The 23,311-nt window shown below is 37.2% G+C and overlaps 1 protein-coding gene and 1 pseudogene across 1 annotated transcript in view; one reads left to right on the plus strand and one right to left on the minus strand.

Annotated features, from left to right (window-relative positions):
• Positions 1 to 1,287: 1,287 nt before the first annotated feature.
• Positions 1,288 to 1,407, minus strand: LOC124509044 (uncharacterized; annotated as a pseudogene).
• A 19,049-nt stretch (positions 1,408 to 20,456) lies between these two features.
• RNF212B (ring finger protein 212B) overlaps positions 20,457 to 23,311 on the plus strand; it is a 37,176-nt gene continuing 34,321 nt past the window's right edge. The window contains exons 1-2 of the mRNA XM_047075467.1: positions 20,457 to 20,524; positions 22,277 to 22,377. Of these exons, the coding sequence (XP_046931423.1) occupies positions 22,278 to 22,377 (100 nt within the window). The 5' untranslated portion in view covers positions 20,457 to 20,524; position 22,277. The remainder of the gene's footprint in view (positions 20,525 to 22,276; positions 22,378 to 23,311) is intronic.

A 23,311-nucleotide genomic window follows, 5' to 3' on the forward strand; every position in this document is an offset into this window, starting at 1 on the left:
GAATGTGAGAGGGGGAGGGGCAGAGAGAGAGAACATGAGATCATTACCTGAGCTGAAATCAAGAGTCAGATGCTTAACTGATGCTTAACCCAGGCATCCCAGCTGGATCTGTTTTCTTCCCAACCTCTCCTCTTCTCTATCCTCCCTAACCGCGTGATTTCATCTACCCTATGACTTTTAGAAAGTCATAGGACTTTCAGCCCTAGGACATCTCAGATATTTCTCAAATGTTTAGATACAGCCCTCATCTCGCTCATAAACTCTAGATCTAGTCATCTAATTGATATCTCTGTTTGGATGTTTAATAGGCACCTCAAACTTAATATATCTTGTGCCTGCAAGTCCCTCTAAACCTGTTCTTCTTCCAGTATTCCCCACTTTAGGAAATGGCACTAGTTGGTCAGGCCAAATATCCTGAAGTCAACTTTGACTTGGGTTTCTCTCACATGCCCTACATTTTTTGTCTTGTCAGCCAATCCTGTTAGCTGTAGATTTACTCTTATCTAGAAATAAATAACTTCTTATTATAGCATCTCCACCGCTACTGCCCGAGTTTATCACCACTTTACCATCGGCAATCCCCTGGACTACTGCAGTAGCTTTCTTTTTTTTTTTAATTTTTTAAAAAAATGTTTATTGTAGACCGAGACAGAGTGCAAGTGGGGGAGGGGCAGAGAGAGAGGGAGACACAGGATCCAAAGCAGGTTCTAGGCTCTGAGCTGTCAACACAGAGCCCTACACGGGGCTCAAACCCACGAACTGTAAGATCATGACCAGAGCCAAAGTCGGACACTTAACTGACTGTGCCACCCAGGCGCCCCTGCAGTAGCTTTCTAATCAGTCTCCCCGTTTCTATATTTGTTCTGTGACAAATGTCCTCCTCTACACTGTTCTCGACACAGCAGCCAGAATGATCCTTTATAATCATAAATCAGGTCATGTCACTCCCCTGCTCAAAACCTTCCAGTGGCTGTCCATCATACATAATAAGAATCAGATCTGAAGTCATCTTTATCATGGCCCCAGTGGCCACTCCAAATTTATATCCTTCTTTTCTTCTTTCCACTTAGCCCTACCAGACTCATAGGCCTTCTTACTATTCTTTGAACACTGAGCTCTGCCTCAGGCCTTTGCACTAGCTGGAGCCTCTCAGGAACACTTCCTCCAGACAGTCACATGCCTTGCTCCCTCATGTTACACATGTTCCTCAGTAAATGTTGCCCCCTTAACAGAGGGTTGCTCTGACCACCAAATGGACCTTATTTTTTATCATCACTGCTTAATATCATTTGGTTTTTTGCTTGTTTGTTCCTTGTTTGTGTCTCCTATTAGAATGTAAGCTCCAGATTATTAAACTGATAAGAACAGATACTACACTTGATCTTAGCCAAAAGGCCAAGAAGCAATGTAAGCTCCAGATTATTGAATTTGTTGTTGTTTTTTTAATGTTTATTTACTTTTGGGAGAGAGATAGAGTGTGAGCGGGGAAGGAGCAGAGAGAGAGGGAGACACAGAATCCAGAGCAGGCTCCAGGCTCCGAAATGTCAGCACAGAGCCCAACACAGGGCTCGAACTCAGAACTCATGAACCACGAGACCGTGACCTGAGCTGAAGTTGTATGCTGAACCGACTGAGCCACCCAGGTGCCCCAAATTTGTTGTTTTTAGGTGGGTTATGGTTATGGTTAAAGAGTACTTCTCTTTTAGAGATATATGCCAATATATTTATGGATGAAACAATACGACATCTTCGATTTGCTTCAAAATAATATAGGGGGAGGGATAGAGAGGTAGGTTAGTAATGAAAGAAGGTCAACTATGAGTTGATATTATTTAAGATGGATGGTGTGTAGATCGAAGTCACTTTGTATATGTTTACATTTGTATACGTTTACATTTTTTCATACAAACAAACATAAAACTTGGCTTGTTTCTTCACCATTATATCCCTAATGCCTAGAGCAGTGCTTCGCATATAGGAGGAATTTGTTAAAGAAAAAAAAGAGACAACAGGTTCAAAATGGAGTCACTTGTGCTAAGTCCCATGTCAGCAAACCAAGGATTTATATCTAATCTAATTGCAGTTTCAGCCTCTCCCAGAAATGTGACCTTTAACCAGTCAATCTGGTACTACTTAATCAGCACTAGTGAGGTAATCTTCTTGATAGACCCCCCCTGCCCTTCCCTCAAAGGAAGGTGACCTTGCCTGAAATAATCCACTGTTGGTTAGAAAATTCTTTTTTCTGCCTCCATCCACCTATAAAAGACTTTCATTATGTACAGCTCCATGGAGCTCCTATTCCCCTTTCTAGATGGCATGCTGCTTGATTCATGAATTGCTGAATAAAGCCAATTTGATCTTCATATTCAGTTAAATTTTGCTTTTTCACAAATTCATAAATATATATTCATTCAACAGTCATTGCATGTTGAATCAGTTAGAAGAGTAAAGGTATATTTCCAAAATAAATTTTAATCATTTACTGCCAATTGTTATAAAGGTATATTTTCAAAATAAATTTTAATCACAATGCCAATTGTTGAAAATCTAAATTCTAAGTTCCAAAGGAGGATTTTACAAAGACTACCCAATTCCAGGCACTGAGTTCAAGAATGTCCTAATTGTGGGAATGCCAGAACTATAGTGGCTAATTTGGTGATAGTTATGCCTTTAATTTTTCTCCTCAAGACCACTTTTAAAAAATATAGCTTTATTTCTTCTTTCTTCTTTCTCACCAAATCATGATTATTAGCTGTGATCTCCTATGCTAGAAATGCGTAGCAAAGTTGGAAAGAAAATACAAAAGTCTAGGTAGGTGAAAATTTATGGATCCAATCACTTGCAACTTTTGCCAGCCTATGGTGTGGAAATCACTGATGCAGAATATAAAATCCCAAGAAGAAAATGTGGTCTTTTAGGAAATTTCCAATACTACACAATTCATTAGGCTAATAGAGAAAAAAATTCTAGTAGAAACTGGATTATATGTAACTGGGTGTACTCAATTTCATTAACATATTCAGCCAATCCGATCAACTGTTTACTGTGCTAGATACTGGGAATATAATGGTGAGCAAAGACCTTCTGCCTTCAAAGACCTCAAGCACTGTGATGACTAATGTTATGTGTCAATTTGACTGTCCACAGGGTGCCCAGATTAAAGATTACTTCTGGGTGTGTTTTTGAGTGTTTCTGGATGAGATTAGCATCTGAATCAGCAAACTCTGTAAACTGCTCTCCCCAATGTGACTAGGCATCAGCCACTTTGTTAAGGGCTTGAATAGAACAAAAGGCAGAAAACAGAGCAATTTGCCCTTTTTTGCCTGTTTTAAATCTGCCTGCTGGAGTTGGGTCGTCTCATCATCTCATCTCTAGCCTTCAGATTGGGATTTTAACCATTGCCTCCCATGATTCTCAGGCCCTTGGACTAACTGAATTACACTACCAGCTTGCCTGGTCTCCAGTTTGCAGACAGCAGATTGTGGGATTTCTCAGCCTTCGTAATTGCATGAGCCAATTTATCATAATAAACCTCCATCTCTGTCTCTGTTTCTGTCCTATTTCTATCTCTGTCTCTATCTAGACGTCTACCACTACCTATATCCATACAGGCATACTTTGGAGATATCGTGGGTTTGGTTCCAGTAAAGCAAATATTGCGAGTCAAATGAATTTTTTGATTTCCCAGTGCATCTAAAAGCTAACATTTACACTATATTGCAATCTATTACGTGTGACAGCATTATGTATTTAAAAAGCAATGTATATGTCTTAATTATAAAATGCTTTATTGCTAAAATATGCTAACCATCATCTGAGCTTTCATCAAGTTATAATCTTTTTGTTGAGGGAGGGTCTTGCCTTGATGTTGACGGTTGCTGACTGATCACTGTGGTGGTTGCTGAAGGCTGAAGGTGGCTGTGTCAATTTCTTAAAATAAGACAACAATGAAGTTTGTTACATTGATTGATTCATCTTTTTACAAAAGATTTTTCTATAGCATATGATGCTCTCTAGCTATGAAAGTCCTACATGGTGGGCCGCCTGGGTGGCTCAGTTGGTTAAGCATCTGACTTCAGCTCAGGTCATGATCTCACAGTTCATTTGTTGGAGCCCCACATCAGGCTCTGTGCTAACAGCTCAGGATTTGGAGCTTGCTTCCGGTTCTGTGTCTCCCTCTCTCTCTGCCCCTCCCCCACTTGCTCTCTGTCTGTTTCTCTCTCAGAAATAACTAAACATTAAGAAAAAAAAAGAGAAAGTCCTAGATGGCATCTTCTTCCAATATAAGGCTGTTTTACCTACATTGAAAATCTGTTTTTTAGTATAGCCAGTTTTAAATTTTAAATTTAAGTTAAAGGCACTTCTTTAATTAGCTAGATCTTCTGGATAACTTGCTGCAGCTTCCACATCAGCACCTGCTGCTTCACCTTGTACTTCTACGTTATCGAGACAGCTTCTTTCTTTAAACCTCATTAACCAACCTCTTCTAGCTGTGAACTTTTCTTCTGCAGCTTCCTCAGCTCTCTCTTTGTCTTCAAAGAACTGAGAGGTAGGGGTTTGCTCTGGATTAGACTCTGGCTTGAGGGAATGTTGTGACTGGTTTGATCGATCCAGACCACTAAAACTTTTTCCATATAAACAATAAGGCTATTTTGCTTTCTTATCATTTGTGTCCACTGGAGTAGCACTTTTAATTTCAAGAACTCTTCTTTGAATTCACAACTTGACTAAGTGTTTGGAATAAGACACCTAGCTTTCAGCCTATCTTGGCTTTTGACATGTGTTCCTCACTAAACTTCATCATTTCTAGCTTTTGATTTAAAGTGAGCGATGTGCAACTCTTGCTTCCACTCGAACATTTACAGATCATTGTAAGGTTACTAATTGGCCTTATTTCAATATTATTGTGTCTCAAGCAATAGAAAGGTCCAGGGAGAGGTTAAAGAGATAAAGGAATGGCTAGTCAGTAGAGTAGTCAGAACACACACAACATTTAACAATTAAGTTTGCTATTTTATTTGAGGGCTGTTCATGATGCCCCCAAAACAATTATAATAGTAATATCAAAGATCAATGATCACAGATCACATAACAAATATAATTGTAATGAAAAATTTGGAGTATTGTGTGAATTACCAAAATGTGCCACAGAGACACCAAGTGAACAAATGCTGTTGGAAAAAATGACGCTAGCATTGCCACAAACCTTCAATTTGTAAAAAATGCAGTACCTATGAAGTACAATAAAGCAAAGTGCAATACAACTAGGTATGCCTCTATCTCCATCCATCCATCCATCGTTCCCTACTGGTTCTGTTTCCTTGCAGAACACTCCATAATACAAGGGCCTTAGATACAGACACTTTAGGTGTTTCTCTTTCCTCCTGAAGTCCATAGCTTTCTGGACTCCCAAGAACCAAGTTACATGGACTCCCCAACAAAGGATCCTTGAGCATTTGAGGAAAGCTCTATCATGACAGCCACAGACAATAAAAAACATAGATGATGCAAGGAGCAGAAGAAAGCTTCCAAAAAGTTACAATTCATATACTCAAAAAAGGTGCTTAGAGTGAGAATAGAGGACCCAGCTATGAGCCCTAATTTTAGCCCCAACAGGTCATACCAGTCATTGATTTCAAAACCACACTCCTCTAAGTTCCCCCAGACAAAGTTGTTCTTCTCTCTTGCGTTCCCACTTACAGCCATGGCCATAACATCTTGCTATCATAGCATCATGGTTTTAATAATTTAGGCCTAAGACCTTCATCTTTTTCCCTCCCTTTCCCTTCATAGCCCCATATCCAATTGGTAACCAAGTCCTGTTGGTTCTGCCTCTGAAAATTGTCTCACAACTGTCTTCTTATTCTATAGCTGCTGCCCTATTCCAGAACTTCTCTTTTTCTAGTCCCGCTGCTATAGGCTACCAACTAATCTCCCTTCCTGTGACCGTCCATCCCTTCATTCTGTCCTTAGAATTACAAAATATGGGATTAATCATGTTTCTGTCCTGCTCAAAGCCTCTGATGGTTCTCTACTGTATAAAGCAGGGGTTCCTACGGCTGGCTAAGTGAGCACCACAATCACTTGAGGAAATATATACTTGGCATAGGGGAAGTGCTCAATAATTTCTCAGGTAGACCTTCTCCTATGGTACCCTCTGGTGGCAACTTCGTGCAATGGCGTATCTTCATTTCACCCACCAAATTCAATTCAATGGATCTAATTCTAATTTAATGGATCTGCTTATTGCTTGAGGGAACCACTAGCTTAGAAAATAAAGTCTAGGGGCGCTTGGATGCCTCAGTCGGTTAAGCGTCCGACTTTGGCCCAGATCGTGATCTCGGGGTTCATGGGTTCGAGCCCCGCATATGGCTCTGTGCTAACAGCTGGAGCCTAGAGCCTGCTTTGGATTCTGTCTCCCTCTCTCTCTGCCCCTTCCCCACTCCCCAAAATAAAAAATAAACATTAAAAAAAAAGAAAATATAGTCTAAAGTCTTTAGTGGCTTCATCTCTCCAGCTTTTCCTCATAACATCTTTGTCTCACCATCCCTCTTTATGTCCCATTTCACTCTTCCCTTCAATCACACTGGACTACCCTGTACTTTCCCATGTTGACATCCTTACTGATGCTTTCCCTTTGATTGGAATTACCCCCCTCCTGCTGTAGGATGAAACTTTCACATTGTTTTAGGCTCATTCATATATCTATTCATCTGGAAACCTGATTGAATTAACCTGACCTCTCCTTTCTCTGTGTTCCCACAGCACTCCACACTTCCTCAAGGAAGCCTTCCTGAATTATATGCTTTCATAGTTCCTGGGGTTTTGTCTTTTATGACTATAGTTAATGTATTTAATGGTTATATATTTATTTGTGAGATTTAAAAAAATACATGTCTTTTTCTCCTATTATACTGTGCCTTGAAAGCAAGAGCATATCTGTTACCATATCCAGTTGGTACATAATATACAAACTCAATTATTTTTTGACTGGGTAAATTAATGTTTTGGAAATGATCAATATTCTGCTTTGTATTATATATACATTTGGATTCCCTTGTTAGGTCTCAGGCTTTTTAAAGGGACAGATAATATCTCTTATGTCTTTGTTACCTTTCCCCTATCCCCATGTAGCTTTCTGCTTGGGATACAGTAGGAGCTTAGATACAACTGCCCCACTAGAACTCCAGTGGAATGCAAACTCCATGAGAACCAGGACTTTATCTTTTTTCCTTGCTATATCCCCAGGGGCTAGAATAGTGCTTGCCCTGTAGCATTTGCTCAGGAAATATCTATTGAATGAATAATTCAGTTGCCAGACAGAGCCTTTTCCTTCAAATGGTGGCAACTTTATATAATCACCAATGTTCTCATTTTACCCCTAAATTTCTCTTTTCCCATTGAGTTGTATATCCTGTTTGAGTATGCTAAAGTGAGTCTGGAAGCAAGATAACACCTGATAATTTCTTTTCATATTCTATCATTTATCAAGTATTTAATAAATACCTACTACTTATATTAGATACTGTAGAAGGGCTGGTAATCCCAAAGTGAATATATATATAGTCCCAGTCTGGTTGGAGAGAGAGAGAAGTGAACAATTATAGCACAGTGAGACAAGGGCCATGATAGAGATATGCACAGGATGCTCTGGGAGTTCCACTCTGTGGGCAGGCCAGAGTAGGAATCTGGAGAAAGTGATTTTTGAGCTAAGTCTGAAAGGATGAATAAAAGTTAATGAGGAAGATATGCCAAGCAAAGGAAACAGTTTGCACAAACTGTTTGAATTAAATTCAGTGTGATTGAAATGCAGGGTGACCAAACATTGAGGGATGCAAAAAGAAATGTAGATCGTGAAGAACTTGAGTGCCATGCTCTGTAAATGATCTTGAAAATGTTGGGCAATTTTAAGCAGAAGAGTGATTGGATCTGGCAGCAGCCATAGGATGGAATGGAGTTGGGAAAATCCAGAGGCAGAGAGCAGTTAGGAGGCAATTAATCAAAACAAGGAATAAAGGGAGACTAAAAGAAAGCAAGAGTGGTAAAAATGGAAAGATGCTGGATTCAAGATATATTTATAAAATGTATACAAAAGGGGTGCCTGGGTGGCTCAGTTGGTTAAGTGTCTGACTTCAGCTCAGGTGGTGATCTTATGGTTCGTGGGTTCAAGCCCTGCGTTGGGCTCTGTGCTGACAGTTAAGAGCCTGGAACCTGCTTAGGGTTCTGTGTCTCCCTCTCTCTCTGCCCCTCCCTAACTCTCTCTCTCTCTCTCTCTCTCAGAAAATGAATAAACATTAAAAAAAAATTTTAAGAATGATATATATAAAAATGAAATATTAACTAAAAACAAATTGTAGGTATTATGTATAATTTCATATTTTTGTTTAAAGGTATATAACATATATGTGTGGTCTGTGTTGGTATATGTATTGAAAGAAATTCTGGAAGGATTTATATAAAGGTTGTCAAACATGTTTGTCTTTGGGGAATAGGATCAAGGGCAATAGGTTTTCACTTTCCAATTTATAAACTTGTGTTTTAATTTTTTTTAACGGACAACTAATTTTTTTAATGCAACATATGATTCTGAATAGAAAAACAATTTTTCTCTCTTTCTATAAAGGACATTTATGGGACAATTGGTGAAATTTGAGTAAGGTTTCTAGATTAGATAATAGTACCATATCAATGTTAATTTCTTGATTTTGATAATGGTACTGTGTTTATGGAAGATAATGCCCTTGTTTATGGGAAATATACACTGAAATATTTAGGAGTAATGAGGCATTATGCCTGCAAATTATTCTCAAATGGAACAGAAAAAATAAAAATAGAGAATAACAAAGCAAATGTGGTCAATGCTAACATTTGGAGAATCAGAACTAAAGTAAACAGAAATTCTATGAACTTTTCCATAAGTCTGAAATTATAAAAAGTTTAAAAAAGGTATAGAATAGGATATAAAGTATGCTACTATTTGTGTGTGTGTGAAAATGGAATATATACATATTTTTGCAAATATAGAAATCATCTGTGAAAAGATACACAAGAACTAACACTATTAATACCTTTGGAAGTCAGAATTTGGTGGCTGGGAACAAGGGGAAAAGGAAGACTAATTTTCATTGTATATCTTCTGATAACTTTTGAATTTTCACTAAGTAAATAATTTGCCTACCAAAAATAAATATAATTTACAGTAATAAAACATTTTGTAAAATGAAGAACTTCAAACATACTCAAAAGCAGAAAGAAGAGTACAGTGAACTCCCATATCCCAGGATCATTACCCATATTCTACAATTATCAAGATTTTGCCAATTGCTTTATCCATACTTTCCTCCTTTATTTCTTTTGTTCTCCTTTGCTGAAATATTTTAAAGAAAATTCCAGATATCATTCCATCCCTACATATCTTATGAAGCAAATCTTAAAAATATGGAAATTTTCTTATATAACCACAAGTCATTATCATACCTAAAAAATTAACAATAATTCTTTAGTATCAACTAACACCAGTCCATAATCAAACTTCAAGTATCAAAAAAGGCCCACATACTATATATAAACACTGCACTCCAGCTGGTAAATTTATTTCTCAAGGTTCTCACTGTCAGAAAAAAAAGAAGGGAAGAGTGTAAGCAAGAAGGGAAGAAAGTAAGCCTAGAATGAATTCTGTGGTAATGGATTAGAATTGGAGACATCAGTATGAACTTGTGTTTAACTTCATATACATAGATTAAAAGACAGAAACAGGAGCACCTGGGTGGCTCAGTCCATTGAGCCTCTGACTTCTGCTCGCATCATGATCTTGAGTTAGTTAGAGCCCCGCATAGGGCTTGCTGCTATCAGCGCAGAGCTTGCTTCAGATCTTCTATCCCCCTCTCTTTTTGCCCCTCCCCCCGACTCACGCTCTCTCTCTCTCTCAAAAATGAATAAACATTAAAAAAAAGACAGAAACAATGAAAGAAATGTGTGCATACATCAATTAGTATACATACATATATTACCTAGGCCTGTCCACTGAGAGGGCCTAGAAGCACTGGCATTCCTACAGGATCTTGTGCTCAGATCTTGGTTTCAAAATGCCATTCTCCAATAAAAGAAACCAAGGATCCCTGGAGAAATATCTGATTTTAAAGATTTTTTTTTAATTTATGTTTACTTTTGAGAGAGAGAGTGAGTGGGAGAGGGGCAGAGAGAAAGTGAGAGAAAGAGAATCCCAAGCAAGCTCCAGCATAGAACCCAACACGGGGCTCAAACCCACAAACCATAAGAGCATGACCTGAGCAGAGATCAAGAATTGGAGACTTAACCAGCTGAGCCACCCAGGCACCCCAGAAATGTCTGATTTTAGAGCTGGTACAAGGAAAATACAAAAGTCTGGAGCATCTTGTGATACCAGAAAGGAAAGGAGTTTCAGAGGATTGAAGGGATCAACCTGAAAGAGCTCCCCAATATCCAAATGGAATAATTTGAACAATAAATAGTGTAGTATTTGCTATAATCCAAAAAGTGTAAAATAAACATAGATATGTCTATATTAATATAAATAAATGACTGAAAACATAACTGAATGGTGGAGGAGAAATACATTTTCTTTATAGAAGAATTCCAAATAATGTATGTAGATATTCTTCCTTACAGGAGGTGGTGCTTAACCACGTCTCCCCGACTTTATGGAATATAGAAAGGGGATAATATTTGAACTTTGAAGGCAGAAGTCTGGTAAACACTACCTTAACTAAGTCAACAAGATTAACATCACCAGTTTGTTGTGGATATCGTTAACTTCCTGATGTGATGAGAAGAGCACTGCATCTACATGGTATTCTTTTTAAAGTTGTGTCATCACAGCATTGTGCAACAATTACCTCTAGTTCCAAATTTTTTTACCATCTCAAAAAAACTCTACTCATTAAACAGTAACTCCCCATTCTCTCCTCCCGCTCCATGTCAACCTCTAATCTACTTTCTCTATAAATTTGACTATTCTAGATATGTCATATAAGTGAAATCAATATTTGTCCTTTTATGTCTGGCTTATTTCACTTAGCATGTTCCCAAGTTTCCTTCATGTTGTGGCATGTATCAGAACTTCATTCCTTTTTATGGCTGAATAATATTCCATTGTATGGATATAGCACATTGTTTATCCATTCATCTGTTGATGGACACTTGTGTTGTTTCCACCTCTTGGCTATTGTGAATAATGCTGCATTAATACTGTGAACATTGATGTACAAGTATCTGGTTGAGTCCCTGTTTTCAATACTTTGGGGCATATACCTAGGAGTGGAATTGTTGCATCATATGGTAGGGTACCTATACGTTTAATTTTTTGAGAAACCACCAGACTGTTTTCCAGCAAAGGCATCTTGTACATTCTCACCAATAATATACTGGGGTTTTGATTTCTCCATATCCTCCCCAACACTGTTTTCCTCTTGAAAAAAAAAATAGTCATCCTAATAGAAGTGAAATGGTATCTGATTGTGGTTTTGATTTTCATTTCCCTAATGAGTAATGATATTGAGCATCTTTTCATTTGTTTATTGGCTGTCTGTATCTCTCCTTTTAGAAATGTCTATTCAAATCATTTGCTCTGTTTTTAACAGAGTTGCCTTTTTGTTGTTGAGTTGTAGAAGTTTATACATTCTGGATATTAAACCTTTATCGATTATATGATTTTCAAATATTTTCTCTCATTCTGTGGATTGCCTTTTTGCTCTCTTGGTAGTGTTCTTTGATACACAAAAGTTTAAATTTTTTTTAATCTTTTTTTAATGTTTACTTACTATTGAGAGACAGAGAGAAACAGGGCATGAACAGGGGAGGGTCAGAGAGAGAGGGAGACACAGAAACTGAAGCAGGCTCCAGGCTCCAAGCTGTCAGCACAGAGCCCCATGCGGGGCTCAAACCGCGAGCCGTGAGATCATGACTGGAACTGAAGTCAGACCATTTAACTGACTGAGTCACCCAGGCGCCCCCAAAAGTTTTCAATTTTAATTTTTCAATTTAAGTTTTTAATTTTTAATTTTAATAGAGTCCCACTTATCCATTTCTTCTTTTGTTGCTTGTGCTTTTGTCGTATTTAGAAACCATCGCCAAATCCAAGGCCATGAAGATTTGCCCTTATGTTTAGATGTTTGTTCGATTTTTAGTTAATTTTTGTATATATCATAAGGTAAGGGTCCAACTTTATTCTTTTTAAAATATTTTTTTAATGTTTATTTTTGAGAGAGAGAGAGACAGCGTGAGTTGGGGAGGGGCAGAAAGAGAGGGAGACACAGAATCAGAAGCAGGCTCCAGGCTCTGAGCTGTCAGCACAGAGCCTGATGCGGGACTTGAACTCACAAACTACGAGATCATGACCTAAGCTGAAGTCGGACACTTAACCAAATAAGCCACCCAGGCATCCCATAAGTATTTTATTCCTTTTGATTCTATCATAAATGGAATTGTTTTCTATGGACAGCTAATTTTTTCAAGTTTATTTTCATTTATTTTGATAGAGATGTAGAGAGCAACTGGGGGAGGGGCAGAGAGAGGGAGACAGAATACCAAGCAGACTCTGCACTGTCAGCACAGAGCCTGATGCAGGGCTTGAACTCACTAACCATGAGATCATGACCTGCACCGAAATCAAGAGTCAGATGCTTAACTGACTGAGCTACCCAGGTGCCCCTAGGCAACTAATTTTTTTGACAATTTTGTTGAGGAAAGATAATCCTTTCTTTTCTTTTCTTTTTTTTTTTTTTTGAAAAGATAATCTTTTCAACAAATGGTGCTGGAACAATTGGATGTCCATATGCAGAAAACAAAACCAAAACAACACACTCATGCACATGAAAGAATTTTAATCCATAGCTCATACCATATAGAAAAATCAACTCGAGGGGTGCCTGGGTGGTTCAGTCAGTTGAGCATATGATTTTGGACCAGGTCATGATCTCATGGTTCTTGGTTTCAAGCCTCATGTCAGGCTTTGCGCTGATAGTGCGGAGCATGCTTAGGATTTTCTGTCTCTGTCTCTGTCTCTGCCCCTCCCCTGCTCGCTTGCTCTCTCTCAAAAATAAATAAACATTAAAAAAATTAACTTGAAGTGAATCATATTCCTGATTACAAATTCAAAAGTATATAGTCCAGATTTCTAGAGTTTCTAGAAGAAAACATGGGAAAATCTTTGTGAGCTTGGGTTAGGCAAAGATATCTTAGATATGACACCAAAAAGTGCTCCATAAAAGAACAAATTGATAAGTTGGACTTTATCAAAAGTAAAACCTTCTGCTCTTCAAAAACCACTATTCTGAGACTGAAAACACAAGTCACAAACTGGGCATATATTTGATAAAAGAGTTTCTTCTGAATATATGAAGAATTCTCAAAACCAGTAATAAGAAAATAAACAACCCAATTAAAAATGGGCAAAAGAATCAGACACTTCACCAAAAATATATACATAGATGGCCAATAAGCACATGAAAAGATGTTCCTCATCATTAGTCATGAGGAAAACACAAATTAAATCACAATAAGGACCTATTACATACCTACTAGAATCTTTAAAATTAAAAAGACTAGGGGCTTGAGTATCTGACTTTCAATTTTGATTTCAATTTCGGCTCAGGTCATTATTCCAGGGTCATGGGATCAACCCTCATACTGGACTCTGTGCTGAGCACAGAGCCTGCTTGGGATTCTCTCCCCACCCTTCCTCCTCTGCCTCTTTCCCCCATGCTCTCTCTTGTTCTCTCTCTTAAAAAGAAAGAAAGAAAGAAAGAAAGAAAGAAAGAAAGAAAGAAAGAAAGAAAGAAAGAAAAGACTGAACATATTAAGCACTGGCAATAACGTGGAGAACTTGAAACTCTCATACATTGCTGGTGGGAATGTAAAACAGTACATCCTCTGTGGATAAGTCTGGCAGTTTCTTCAAAAATTAAACATATACTTACCACACCTACTATATGATCTAGCCATTCAGCTTCTAGCTAATTACCCAAGAGAAAAAGAGCATAGATCCAAAGATTTGTGCATGAACATTTATAGCAGCTTTATTTGCTATAATAGCTCTCAACTGGAAACAACTCAAATGTTCATCAACAGATGAATGGATAAACAAACTGGTATATACATACTGCTCTATATAAAATGAAACGTGAAATGAAGGAAAGTGAAATACTAGTCAGCAACAAAAATAAAAGAACTATCAATACATGCAGCAACATGGATGGGTTTCAAAATAGGTAAGCTGAATGTAAGAAACCAGACCAAAAAAGAGTACATACGATTCTATGTAGATAAAACTCTAGACAATGAAAACTGATTTGTGGTGATAGAAAGTACCCTGGTTACCTGAGGAGTGAAGTGTGGGGAGGGTTCAGAGGAATGGTTTACAAAGGAGCATGGAGATCCTTTTGGGGATGATGGATATCACTTCATTATCTTTATTGTTGTGATAGTTTCAAGGGTATATATGTGACAAAACTTATCAAACTGTGCATTTTAAATATAGACAGTTGATTGTATGCCAATTCTATCTCAATAAACTTGTTTAAAAAGTTACCAATCTGATGTACAGTTAAAGTCATTTGTTTCAGTCCCCATATCCCCCCAATTTTTAGGAATTGCTTTTAAATTATATTTTTGAATATGTAAACCAATTATATTTTCAAAGATGAAATCATATAATGAATTAAATTCAGAAATTCTAATCTCAGAAACACTAGAAGATAAAACAAATTACTAAAAAAGGTTACTTAGAGAAGTAGGGAGGGAACATTATAGAGGTGACGATACGGAATTATTTGTTAACTTAATTTTAATTAAATTCTTTTTGGGGCGCCTGGGTGGCTCAGTCAGTTAAGCAGCCGACTTCGGCTCAGGTCATGATCTCGCAGTCCGTGAGTTCGAGCCCCACGTCGGGCTCTGTGCTGACAGCTCAGAGCCTGGAGCCTGTTTCAATTCTGTGTCTCCCTCTCTCTGACCCTCCCCCATTCATGCTCTGTCTCTTTCTGTCTCAAAAATAAATAAACGTTAAAAAAATTTTTTAAATAAATTCTTTTTTAACTTTTTAATTTTTTTAAACATTCTTTTTGAAGTTTATTTATGTTGAGGTGGGGGAGGGGCAGAGGGAGAGAGGGAGAGAGAAAGAATCCCAAACAGGGTCCATGCTGCTAATACAGAGCCCAATGAGGGGTTCAAACCCATGAACCGTGAGATCATGACATGAGCCGAAATCAGGAGTCAGACACTTAACCAACTGAGACACCCAGGGGCTCCTGAGCAATAGCTACTTAATATCACCTTTAATTAGAATTTAATGAGAATTCAGGGTGCCAAATTCTGCCTGGGATTCTATCTCTCCCTCTCTCTGCCTCTCCCTTGTTCTCTCACTCTCAAAATAAATAAATAAATTTTAACAAAAAATACCTTTGCTCAAATTTCTATTAAGTCATTGGCTTTCTTTTTAAAAAAGATCTTTGTATATTAAAGCTGTATATTAAAGCTGTATATTAAAGCTTTGTATATTAGTCCTTTGTGAGTTAAGTAGAAGATATTATTTCCCAATTTGTCACTCAGTTTTTGACTTTATGGTGAGTTTGGCCATGCAAATGCAAAAGCTCTTCTTTTAGTCAGAATTATCATTCTTTTCTATTATTGTTTTTAGATTTTTGAATTTTTAAAAAATGTTTATTTATTTTTGAGAAACAGAGAGAGACAGAGTGTGAGCGGGAGAGAGGCAGAGAGAGGGAGACAGAATTCGAAGCAGATTCCAGGCTCTGTGCTGACAGCCCAACACAGGGCTCAAACTCACAAACTATGAGATCATGACCTGAGCCAAAGTCAGATGCTTAACCGACTGAGCCACCCAGGTGCCCTGTTTCTAGATTTTTGAATCATAGGAAGGTTTACCCACTTCATGGTTATAAGTTTTCATCTGATGTCCTCTTCCTGTACTTGTACATTTCATTTCTATATTTAGATTTCTGAGCCATTTGATACTTAGTCTGATTAATGATGTAAAATAGAGACCTAATTTTATTTTTTTCCAAATGGCTATCCAGTTGTCCCAATTCTATTTATTAAAAAACTCAACTCCCCTCCCAATTGAATTCCCCACATTTAGCATACCTTTTCCAAAGGTACATGGTTCTATTTCTGGACTTCCTAGTCTACTGAATTGGTCTGGATGTTCATCCATGCACCAATATCATACTTTTTAAATTATAATGCCTTCATAATACATTTTAATATTGGATGCAGCTAGCTATCCACCACACAGGACACTGAAAATTTTCAGAGTTTTCCTGAATATTCTTGTTTGTTTTAGTCATTTTTTTTTTTATGTGAACTTTACGATCAATTTGTTTAATTCCAGAAAACAGCCTGCTGGTGTTCGTTACTGTGATCATGTTACATTTATAAATTAACTTAGAAAGAACTGACATCATTAGGATGTTGACTCTTCCTATCTAAAAACAAGACTTACTTGGGGCGCCTGGGTGACTCAGTCAGTTGGGCATCTGATTTTGGCTGGATTGGTGGGTTCGGGCCCCGCGTCGGGCTCTGTGCTGACAAGCTCAGAGCCTGGAGCCTGCTTCGGATTCTGTGACTCTCTCTGTGTCCCTCCTCTGCTTGGGGCTCTCTGTCTCTCTCTCAAAATAAGTAAATAATAATTAAAAATAAAGAAATAAAAATAAAAAATAAAAACACGACTTACTTTTCCATTTATGTTTTTTGTCTCTTTCAGTAATGTTTTAAAGTTTTCTTCATATACATTTGCATATTTCTGTTGAGTTATTGCCTAACCATTTTACCTGCTTTGCTGCAGGTAAAGACTCTGTTTTAAAGAGTCTTCTTTCCTATTATGTCTTTTGATTATTATTTGAATATGGAAAGGTTACTGTATTTGTTTTTATTAATTTTATAAGGTTATTCTTTACTAAATTTTCTTTTTATTTACATTTTCCTATTGATTCTTTTCGATCTTTCAGATATACATCATATAATCAGCTAAAAAGATATTTTTATCTTACCTTAAGTGACAGTGGCATTCTTGTCTTATTCCTAACTAGCAAGAAAGAATGTCTTAAGTGTTTCCTCATTTCAAAACATGCTAGCTTTTGTGCACATGTGCATATACACACACACACTTTCTAATCATGTTAAGGAAATATCCACTGATTTCTACTTCAATGAGATTTTAAATCAGAAATGCTTTACTGGCAACTGTGGAGATCATCATGGTATTTCTTCTTAGAAATATCACTATAATAAATAACATTAATGGATTTTGTAATTTTGAACCATCATTTCATTCCTGTAATGAACATCACTTGGTTGTAATGTATACTTTTTACAATGTGTTGTTGGATTCTATTTGCTAATATCTAATTTAAATTGTGGGGTGCCCAGCTCTTGATTTCGGCTCCGGTCAGATCTCATTGTTCATGGGATCAAGTTCAGCATTGAACCCCATGTCGAGCTCCATGCTGACAGCATGGAGCCCGATTGGGATTCTCTCTCCCCCTCTCTTTCTGCCCCTTCCCCACTGGTACATGTGCACTCTCTCTTCCTCTCTCTCTCTCAAAATAAGTAAACTTAAAAAGAATATTTTTGCATCAATAGTCTCAAGTGAGACTGTTCTGTTGTTTTATTCATGTATACAATCTTTATCATTTTTTGCTATCAATGTTAATTTAAGTTTGTTTCATAAAAATTTTTTAAAGTCTCCTTTTTCTATGATCCAGAATATTTAAATAGAATTAAGACGATATTTAGAAAAAACATTTATGTGATGGTTTGAGTTGTGAGCTGAACTAACTTATTTTATGGAACATCATTTTTACTTGAAAGAACAACTAACAAACTATGGTTATTCCAACTTGGGTATTTGGTAGAAATTTTCTCAAAAATAAACCAAATGAACTTCTCACTTCAAGGAAAACAGTGACAGTATTTGTTGACAATAATAAAATTCAAGCTTTCAGACAAATACTAGAATTTTGGAAAACTTGTATCTGCAACTGTAAGCCTGAGAGCATCCCAGTATTCAAAGACTTTTCTGACGAAATAAGTAGTGATATATTACAAAGTGATTTTGGGGGCACTTGGGTGGCTCAGTCGGGTAAGCTTTCGACTTCGGCTTAGGTCATGATCTCATGGTTCTTGGGTTTGAGCCCCACGTCGAGCTCTGTGCTGACAGCTCAGAGCCAGGAGTCTGCTTCAGACTCTGTGTCTCCCTTGCTCTCTCTGCTCCTCCCCCACTCATGTTCTGTCTCTCTCAAAAAAATGAATAAACGCTAAAAAAAATTTGAGTTATTTTTAAGTCTTATATAATAAAATGTGTCAATACTTAATATTGTATGTCAATCTGCATAACTCAGTGAACCAGTATTTTCCAAATGACCAGTTTGGTCCAAATGTAGGATGTTACATGTTCATTGCATGGTGTTAGACCGCACATTGCAACTAGCTTTTAACAAGCTCCCACTTCTTGCATTTTGGTGGAATAGGAAAGACAAATATTCACAATTATCTGAATAGGCTATTAAAATGGCACTGCCTTTTCCAACTACATATTTGGGAGAGTTTCAGATCTTCTTCACACACTTCAACCAAAACAGCATATACTGCAACAGCGTGAATGTAGAAGCTAAGTTCTTGTGCCAATTCTGCTTTGTGTAAATTCGGATAGTAAGAGATTATAAAACTAAAACACCACCAATCTTCTCACTAAATTGTTTTTATTTTGGAAGATATATTAATTTTTCATAATTTATATTAATATTTAATTGACTTATTGTTTTCAAATGAACTAATAAATAAATATTTTTTAAATTTCTTGGTTTTAAATGCTAATACTGTAAATATTGATAGATACAATCCACATAAATAAAAGTTTTTTGGCAAGAGGGCCTTCAATTTTTTTTTAATGTTTATTTTTGAAAGAGAGGGAGAGAGCGTGTGAGCAGCAGAGGGGCAGAGAGAGGGGAACAGAGGATCTGAAGCAGGCTCTGTGCCGACAGCAGACAACCTGATGGGGGGCTCGAACTCATGAATCATAAGATCATGACCTGAGCCCAAGCTGGACGCTTAACCGACTGAGCCACCCAGGCATTCCAATAATTTTCAAAATGTAAAGGAGTTCTGAGGCCAAAAAGTTTGAGAACCACTAGTGGATTCCTCAAGAAAAGCTCACATTCATTTTTTGTCAGCAGCCTTTATACCTGAACACAACGTAAGGAGAAAAATGTAAGGAGAAAGTTCTTGCGTCATATTTTCTTTTTGAAAATCTTGAAAATGCTATTTCACTGTTTGTAGCATAAAATGCTACTGTAGAGAAGTCTGATGACAGTCTATTTTTCTTTCCCTTATAAGTGACTTGTACTTTTTTGTCTGGATGTTCAAAGGGGTTTTTCCTTACTTTTAAGACCAATCGTTTTATTAGAAAATGTTTTGTTTTTGACTGTTCTGGGTCAGTTTTCTCCTATACACAGTATGTATGTAGAATTAAGTCTTATTTTATTTCAGGAAAACTTGTTCCAAGTTTTGTTTTAAACATTTGTTCTGATACATTGCACTCTGGTTTTCTTTGGGGGAATAAATGTACGTGAGTTTGTGTGTAAAATCTCTTTTGCTTGTTTTCTATATCCATCACTTTCTCTTAAAACCTTGTATTTTTTAAAAGAAAAACTATTCTCCTTTCAGCCCTTACTTGTGCTTTTTTCCTCATTTTTTTATTTCAGAAAAAAGTTATAATTTTTTTTCCTGATATGTTAGTTCTTATTTAAAAATGTTTTTAATGTTTATTTTTCAGAGAGAGAAAGAGAGAGGCAGAGTGTGACTGGGAGTGGGTCAGAAAGAAGAGGGAGACACAGAATCTGAAGCAGGTTCCAGGCTCCGAGCTGTCAGCACAGAGCACTGCGCGGGGCTCGAACTCATGAACCATAGCCAACCCGAGTGAGCTGTCCAGGCGCCCATTGTTAGTTCTTATTTAATGTCTGTTCTCTATCCATATCACTTTGTAACTTTTCTATTTCGGATTTATACTATTCTTTCAAACACCCATTATTTTCTTTCATTAAAAAATACTGGTTGAAGCTTTCATCTGCTTTGTGACCAAATTTTTTCTAGTGTGTTATTATCTATAGGAACATTATTAAGTTTATTCTTACCCCGTTTCCACAGTAACCTGAATGGGATTAGGCCATATTCTTCTTGTTCCCATTCTCAAACGAAGAAAAATTTCCTCGGCTACTAAGAAGAGGCAAGTGCTCTTGCCTCTTGCCGGCTACCAAGAGCCCAACTTTTGCGCCCAGTACGCAGTCGGGACCTCTGCCCACGCCTCGCGCCCGCACCAGGCCACGCCCACTCACTTAGCACACCGCCCGGGGCCCCGCCCAGGGCTCTCGCACGCTGCCGCGGGCCACGCCCAGCCTCTTGCCTCTCGCAGGTGCCAGGCTTGCTGTGTATTTTCCCGCCCTTTCCAGCTCTTCGTGAGGAGAACTGGATGATTTAGGTGAGATACCAGGGCTTATAAAATCATGGCGGCCAAGCGGGTAGGGAATGTAGTTAGAAAAGAACTACTGGTCTTGAGACTGCTAAATCCCCCTACCCCCTTGAAAACCGGCAAGCGTTGTCCTCACAAACGCTTAACTGCCCTTCTTATAAGGGCTAACCTATTTGATTAACATTGTTGTTGCTGCCCTTGTACAAAGCCGGATATAGATAGTGGGGCCTTTTCAGCAATACTTCAGACTCCCCTCCTGATAGAAGTTAGTGTATTGTGAGCAATAAATGGAAACCTAAAGTGCATGGCTCTGTATAATGCCCTTGCACTGAACCGATTATTCAGCAAGATTTTATCGTGAATCTTGTTAAAAATGTTAAAGGGTGGTGCAAACGAGCCATCATTCTTGTAGCAAACCTTTCCATAAACTACTTAAAAACTTTTTTAAAGAAAATACTTAGGTGGGGAAAAAAAGTTACCTTCTGTTTTATTTTCCTAATGTAATTTTAAAGGAAATCAAACTAATGTTATATTCTTAAATAACATATTCTTGGAATTAAACATGTGAATTCATTATATGTATGAACTAATTGCAGCTCAGTGTGTATCAGCTCAATTATGTATTTTTAATATGTCAATTTCTTCATTTAAAATCTTACAAAGTCACATTAATGTAATTATGTATTTCACCAATTATATGGAATTAGTATTGGCAGAAAATATAGGATGTATGGGTGCCATGTCTAACACCAAGGTGTACTTGATGTGGTAGCAAGAACTTGACACAGGGAGTGAGAAGACTCAGGTTCAAATCCTAGAGTTGACATTAACTAAAGATGGAACTTTGGACAAGTCATTAAATTTCAGTGAACATCAGGTATATCTTTTGAAAAATTATGGTATTGGATAAAATGTGAAATGATTTTTGAAGTCCCTCCCAGATCTATGATTCTGAGTGTCTGTAGAGTAGAAGGGAAAGTGTATAAGCTGAGACAACATTATCATTCACAAACCATGTTTCCCTTATATAAAATATGTCCCAAGTGGCTCATATGAGATCTTCTATTATTTGGTCTAGTACTTCCTCCTTGTTCCATCTTACTGTGTCACAGGGAATTATTAGGAAAGAAATATTTCTTTTTTTTTTTAATTTATTTTGAGAGAGAGAGAGAGAGTACAAGCAGGGGGTGGGGAGGCAGAAAGAGATAGAATCCCAGGCAGGTTCCTCACCATCAGCACAGAGCCTGATGTGGGGCTAAAACTCACAAACTGTAAGATCATGACCTTAGCCAAGATCAAGAGTCGGAGGCTTAACTGACTGTGCCACAAGAGGTGCCCTGACAGACCGTTCTTTTTTTTTTTTTTAAGATTTTTTTTCTGATTACAAATTGGTACATGAATTAATCTAGGAAATTTGGGGGGAAAAAGTGTAAAGGCGACACACACACAAATACCCATGATCTCACCATTCAAAAAAAAAAATCTCATTGTCCCATTACTTTTCTAAATATATATGTATATACTTTTTCTAAATATATATATTTTTTCTTTTTTAAAACTGTATAGCAGAGTTTGTAGTCTGCTTTTTTCACTTCAGTGATACATGTACTTCCTTACAACCAACAGGAATACCCACAGTAATAGTACCTACATCTCCAAAAGATAACAGAAGCTAAGCAAACATTGTTACATAGATTTTGGAACAGCTATAATTATATAATGCTCCAGGTTATTTTTAATCTTTCTCTTTATCTGTTCCAGAATGGATTGGTTTCACTGTAACTGGTGTTTTCGAAAAGATGGAGACAATTTCTTTGTCACCAGCTGCGGCCATATTTTTTGTAAAAAGTGTGTGACTCTGGGTGAGTGACTTAACTGTTTTCAAATTCAGGCAAAAAATATTTTTAACCTAGTAATAATTATTAGCCATTTCTCTGTGTGACTTGGGATAAAAATCACATATTGGGCCAAAGGTTGTATAGATACAGTAGGAAACTCTTGATTATGGAAATTTTAGGCACCCATTGATAAAGAATGATTTAGCAAATGGAATATCTATTACTTGAACACCAAAAGGTACTTGCCAGTGTTTTGACAAGTGGCAGGGAAAGCCAAGGTTATCAGACTAATTAGAGAAAAGAGAAAAAAAAAATAACAGTAATGAATAGGAATTGGGGAAAATTTGGTTGATAACAAGAGTAATTCTAATGGGAAATAGCCTAGCCTGTGAAATCAATTTGATTAGAAATGATGATGATGATGAAGATGATAATAGTGGTGATAGTGATACATTTGCAGTTTAAAAAATATTTTCCACATGTACAAATTTTATATATCCTTACCACAATTCCAAGAGGTAATTATTAGTAGACCCATTTTACAAATAAGGAACTGGTTCAGATAGGATAAGTGATTTGACCAAGTTCCTGCAGTGATTAAGTCTAGAAATTAGACCTGAATTTGAGGGTTTTTTTTTTTAATGCCAAAATGCTTGATTAGGGAAGATTTCATAGAAGAGCTGTTGCTTCAGTAGAGTTTTGAATAATAAACTGGAGTTGCCAAGTAGATAAAGCAGGGAAGATCATTTTAGTTTAAGAGAACATCGTGTGTAAGGGCATACATACCACACTATAAAACCATACTGCAGGGGATTGGTAGAGCATAGAGAATAAAGAAAGAAGTGGTTAAGAGATGAGGCTGGAGAGGTAGGCAATGGCCAGGTGATGAGAGGGTATTATATACAAAACTGAAGAGCTTGAACTTTATCCTGCAGGTGATGGAGAGCTGGGGAAATTT

Source organism: Lynx rufus, unplaced genomic scaffold (genome assembly GCF_022079265.1).
Source record: "Lynx rufus isolate CCGP_SWC_20201006 ecotype Redwood Valley unplaced genomic scaffold, mLynRuf1.p SCAF_13, whole genome shotgun sequence".
Taxonomy (NCBI): domain Eukaryota; kingdom Metazoa; phylum Chordata; class Mammalia; order Carnivora; family Felidae; genus Lynx; species Lynx rufus.